Source organism: Benincasa hispida, chromosome 11, assembly GCF_027475165.1.
Source record: "Benincasa hispida cultivar pf3 chromosome 11, pf3_genome.v1.1, whole genome shotgun sequence".
NCBI classification, from domain to species: Eukaryota; Viridiplantae; Streptophyta; class Magnoliopsida; order Cucurbitales; family Cucurbitaceae; genus Benincasa; species Benincasa hispida.
In genome coordinates, this window is record NC_143488.1 from 66,782,190 (window position 1) to 66,788,401 (window position 6,212).

General features: G+C 35.8%; 1 protein-coding gene across 1 annotated transcript; it reads left to right on the forward strand.

The window, feature by feature from the left end:
* Positions 1-1,656: 1,656 nt before the first annotated feature.
* Positions 1,657-4,947, forward strand: LOC150032823 (uncharacterized). The gene is made up of 2 exons (XM_090307038.1): positions 1,657-2,191; positions 4,814-4,947. Exons 1-2 carry the CDS (start codon positions 1,657-1,659, stop codon positions 4,945-4,947), a joined length of 669 nt encoding a protein of 222 aa, XP_090163164.1.
* Positions 4,948-6,212: the final 1,265 nt, after the last annotated feature.

Below are 6,212 nucleotides of genomic sequence, written 5' to 3' on the forward strand. Positions count from 1 at the left end.
GTAGGCCTTGCACTGTTGTAAATAGATTGCATATCACAAACCTTACGTGTCATGGTTTTGGGAGTATGGGACAAGAGGAGTTGTTTTGTTGTGTAATGTCTAAAAGTGTTTCCGTTGTGTCTAAACTTTGTTCATGGTTTGTATATAACAGGAGATAGAAAGTTTATGAAACTTGTTTGTGGATATCGTAAAATGGAATATGCTGAATGGAAATTAAATGTGCTAAAGGATTATTATGTAATTGTTCAAATTTAAGCACGGGTTAAGTTGATTAATAAGATGTTAAATGTCATTGGGGGAGGTGATGTTTGGCATTTTCACACCTCTTTCTAGGTTAGGTGGGTAATCTGGGAGGGAGTGTGACAGCTTGGTATCAGAGCATGGTTTTGGGAGACTTGAGGGTTATGTGTTAGAGAGTCAGTACGTCTTAGGCTTGCATGTAGCAGGATATTCATGATTTTTACTGAATATGATGTCACATATTGTAATATAGGGATTATGACTCGTCGTGGCAGGAGGAAGGAACAGTCGGTTGACGAAACTAGTAAAGCTCTTGGTGGTGCTATAAGTAAAACTGAGGAATTAGAATATGGAACTAATCAACCCCAGCCAGAGATGAATTTTGGGGAATAGATGATGGCTAAGTTTGCTCAGGAACTTGCAGCTAGTGTGAGGGCTGTGCAAGATAACCTTGAGAAGAGTTATGAGATAGAACGTTTGAAGGCCTTGGGTGCCACAACATTTTCAGGGACAACTAATCCTGCAGATGCTGAGAAATGGATGGAAATGGTAGAAAAATGTTTTTGTGTGATGAGATGCCCAGATGACAGAAAGGTGGGACTTGCCACTTTCTTACTTCAAGAAGCGGCAAATGACTGGTGGCGTATGACTCAGTTACGCCACTACGCCATGGAGATAGACAGATAAGCTGGGAGGAATTCAAAAGCTTCTTCTATGACAAGTTCTATCCAAGGTCATTTCGCAATATGAAATAGAATGAATTTTTGAAGTTAGTGCAGGGAACGATGTCAGTGGCAGAATATGAGAAAAAATATACAGAACTATCCAAATATGCTATATCAGTAATTGAGGATGAGAGAGACAGATGCAGAAGATTTGAGGATGGCTTGAGGGAAGATATTCGTACACCCGTTACTGCAAGTGCTGAGTGCAATGACTTTGCTCAATTAGTTGAAATAGCAATGAGAGTTGAGAGGAGTATCTCTGAGAAGAGGATAGAGCGAGAAGCTGCAACGAATACTCGCGTAGGTACCTCATTGGGCCAACAACATGACAGATTCAATAGGAGGTTTACCTCGGGAGTTTCAAATAAGGAAAGCTTTAAATCGAGATATAGTGGTTCTTTCAGTTTTAAATTAGGTAGAGGAGGAGGATTTTCGTCTGTTAACAGTTCAAAACGACCATTTTAGTCCACAGTAGGTTCACATGTGAGACCAACCAGTGGTGCTTCTGCAGATGTTGAGAGGAGACCTATTTGTGCACAATGTGGCAGAGGTCATTGGGGTCCATGCTTTGGAAAGAATGATATGCTTCAACTGTGGACAACCTGAACATTTCCACAGAAATTGTGCTAAGTTGTTACAAGAGGGCAATACTACTCAAAGAACCACTTCTTAAATAGTTGATCAGTCAACTATGCCAACAACTTCCAAAGGCGAGGGTTCAAGCGATGCTAAGCAGAAGGCACAAGTAGGTCACTCCCATGCTCAAGGGAAAATTTTTGCAATGACCCAACAAGAAGCTTATGAAACATTAGATGTCGTGACTGGTACGTTAATTGTTTTTGGTAAAACTGCTCATGTATTGATTGACCCTCGTGCTACGCATTCTTTTGTGTCATGTGTGTTTGCTGTGGATGTTAATAAAAAGTTAGAATGTTTTCCAGAAGAGTTGTTAATTAGTACACCATTGGGTGAAACATTTGTGGCTAAAGATGTATATAAAGAATGTACAATACGTGTTAATGGAAGTGAAGTGTCTGCTGACCTCATACCCCTAGATATCCAGGAATTTGATATAATTCTAGGGGTGAATTTCTTGTCAAAATATCATGCCTCTTTAGATTGCCATCGAAAGGAGGTAGTGTTTAAACAACCAGGAAAAGTCGAAGTGAATTTTAAAAGCGATAGACGAATCCTACCTGCATGTGTGATTTTTGTACTAAAGGCAGGTAAGATTTAAGAAAGGGTTGTGTTGCTGATCTGGCTCATGTGATAGATAAACAAATTGATAAGAAGTTGAAATTAGAAGATATACCCCTAAAACTATATGTATGTATGTATGTATGTATGTATAGTCCTATGTTATATCATATATAACATATAACCTATGGTTTAATATTGTATCAAATACAAATATAACCTACAGTTTTAATTATCTCATCAATGACATTTAATATAAATCTCATTTATATTAAATTCAATTATATGAATCTAATTCATTAATTAATATTTGAATCATATTCAAATATTATTTTCTCTCAAATAAAATTTATATTATAATGTATCAAATACATTATATTAATTATATCATATATACTTAAGTGGAATTAATTACACATATAATTAATTCACTCAATTAATTTGAACAATTCAAATTAATCCAAAATTGATTATAATTAAATCCCTGTTGAGCTACAGAGGAAAGCTCATGGACCTGTGTCTTGAAGGTATTGGTACTTGAATAGTTAATTAAATTATTCAACATCTATTAACTTTGGACACTCAACTAAGACTGAAAATTGCACTATTCGCACTATAGATATATTTCTATGCCCATTGGATATAACCAGTCAACAGTGCGATGACAATTCATAAATTGCTCATAAATACAACTGGACCAAAATTACTATTTTACCCCTATAGTTACATCTAACTTTTTATGTACCACTGATCCCTTTAATGAATAATAATTCATAGCCCAACTATGACCAAATTTCTCTCAAGCCAAGAGAGGGTGTGGCTACATTATTCAAGCCCCAGAATCAACCTTTGAGGGAACAATTTATCTACTTACTCCGACTTTAGGGAAAGAGAAAATTTCGTCTTGTGTAGTTGTGTTCCGTACTCCCAATCAGACAAATCCCCAAAATGGTAGGCATATTGAGTCAGCGCTCTAGTTACTTTCACTCATGTAAATCAAAGGATTGCCTTCCTAGGTAGGAATTCACATCTCACACAGGATTCAGGTCATGTTATCTATGGTCATCCTGGTGAAATGTAAGTCTCTATTATTAACGGTGTTATATAATGAGACTAGTCATTTCGTGGTCCGATCTTATACATACTATTTATATAGGATACCTCCGCTCACACGTCTCCACATGAATTATCGAGATCAGATTATTTATAGCAGTTTACAACACTTGTAACATCTACAAAACGGACCATATACATAGTGTCACCAGGATAAGGTACCCAACCTTATCCATCTATTACAGATCGTTTAGGTTATCATTTAAATATGATCCACCTGTATATCTCTACATACATGTTTAAATTACATAAAATAACTTAGGATCTTAGTTTATTGGATTGAGTAAATGCTCATAAAATAATAATTATATTATTAATATACAATGTTTATAAACTACGAGAATACAAGACAGATTTAGGACATCAATCCCAACAATCTCCCACTTGTCCTAAAGCCTAGGGAGCCAAATGTACATTACAAATAAAGTACAAAATACAATAAACTAGGGCATATATTATACCCCAATAACACTATGGTCATCCTGGTGAAATGTAAGTATTTATTATTAACAACGTTATATAATGGGATTATTCATTTCATGGTCTGGTCTTATACAAACCTTTTTATATAGAACACCCCTACTCACATGTCTCCACATGAATGATCATGATCAGATCATTTGGAGCACTTTACAACAACTGTAACATCTACAAAGCGGGTCGTATTCGTAGGGTCACCAGGATAAGGTATCCAACCTTATCCATCTACTACAGACCATTTAGGTTATCACTTAAACATGATCCACCTTTATGTCACTGCATACATGTTTAAGCTACAAAAGATAAACTTGGATCTTAGTTTATTGGTTTTATGGGTCAATGTTACTAAATTTCGAATAAAATATCACATATTTTATTAAATAATAAATTGTTTCTACATTACAATTACAAACTACAGGACCCATGAGATTTAAGGCATCAACCTCAACACTAACAACATCTTACATACAGTCTCATTAGGGTGTAGTTCGAAAGTCCATGCTTTAAGGGCTAACACTGTATCCTGGTTTAGTGAACACTATAGAGTGTTTGCCAAAAACTCCATAAGAAGTAGCCCTCACTTCCACATTTACATAGGTGAGTCTATCAAGGGTACTCCTGTAGCTAGGTACCCCATTTGACATCAAGTGTAGATCTCATTAAGAACTAAGTTCAACCTTTCTTACGCTTCAGGATATCAAGCTCAGACTCTAAGTCATAGGAAGGGAACTTTGTGTTCGTTTTAGCACGATCCACTACATATCACTTGTAATCAGTTATTACCGTTGAACCTGTTTCTTGGGATCTCTAGTCTACAGGTTGGATTTTCCTCACAGTTGATTCATCTCTTTATAGGCATGAGTTCTATCATTTTTTAGGTTTTAAAAACCTTCTCTCTTGTCAGTATTTTCGTCATTGGATTTGTCAAGTTTTTGTCAGTCCGTATGTGATTCTAATTGCACCAGTAGTGAGGAAGTTTCTAATGGTACTGTGCTTACAATATATTTTTCGTCTCTTTTTGTTGTAATAACGGATCTGAACTTTTGCGATGGTTGTAGTACTATTGCAATGGATCAATATGGCTGGTATCGACATTTCCCATAGGGGAATCTCTGATAGCAGACTTCTAAGCCAACTTACTTCTTCACTAGTTGTTGTCAGTGCTATCATTTCTGACTTCCTCGTAGATTAGGCCAGGATAGTCTGTTTCTTGGACTTCCAAGAGACAACTCTGCCTGCTATATTGAAAATATAATCACGTGTCAGCCTTAGAATCATTCGAGAGGGTATTTCAATCAGCATCATTGAATCCTTCCAGGACAGCGATAAACTTCTAATAATGTAATCTTAGGTTTTGAATTTTCTTTAAGTACCTCGTAACCCTTTTTATAGCATTCCAATGCTCTATACTAGGTCTGCTTGTAAACCTACAAAGTAATCCTACAGTATAAGCTATATTAGGCCTAGTGCAGTCAACAATATATCTAAGACTGCCTATAATGCTTGCATACTCAGATTGACAACACTATCATTAGTGTTCTTGAACAACTTAACACTAGGGTCATAGGGAGTACATGCTGGTTTACATTCAAGTAATTATATTTCTTTATAATATTTTCTACATAGTGAGATTGATCCAAAGAAATTCTCTTTTCAGACCTAGTCATTTTTATGCATAAGATTACACTCGCTTCTTTTAAGTCCTTTACGTCAAAGTTTGCACTCAATGTAGATTTCACATCATTTATGATGTACAAGTTTGACCCAAAGATTAACAAATCATCTACATATAGACACAACATAGTGAACTAATTACTTTCAAACTTATAGTAGATGCATATGTCACTTTCATTAACCTTGAAACATTTAGATAGGATTAAGTTATCAAACTTTTCATGTCATTGCTTAGGAGCCTTTTTCAGGCCATATAGAGATTTATCTAGCTTACAAACCTTATTTTCTTGACCATGGACTGTAAAACCCTCAGGTTGTTCCATGTAAATCTCTTCTTCAAGTTCATCATTTAGGAAAGTGGTCTTTACATCCATCTGATGTACTGCGAGATTATAAAGGGTAGTAAGAGAAAACAAAACACGGATTGAGGTAATTCTAGTGACAAGGAGAAGGTATCAAATAAGTATTTGTTTTCTCTTTGTCTAAAGCCCTTTGCCACTAACCTGACTTTAAACTTGTCAACTGTTTCATCAGGTCTAAGCTTATTCCTTAGGATCTATTTGCACCCTATTGCTTTTCAACCTGGGTGTAGGTCTACTAAGTGCCAAGTCCTATTTGATTTAAAAGAGTCTATCTCATCATTTATGGCTTATTGCCATAAGTTGGCACCTATAGAGGACAGGACAACTTTTAGGTCTTTAAGATTTTTTTTACATTATAGGTCTGGAAGTCATCCCAAAAATCCTTGATGGTTCTAATTCTTTTGCTTCTTTTAGGTTTTGG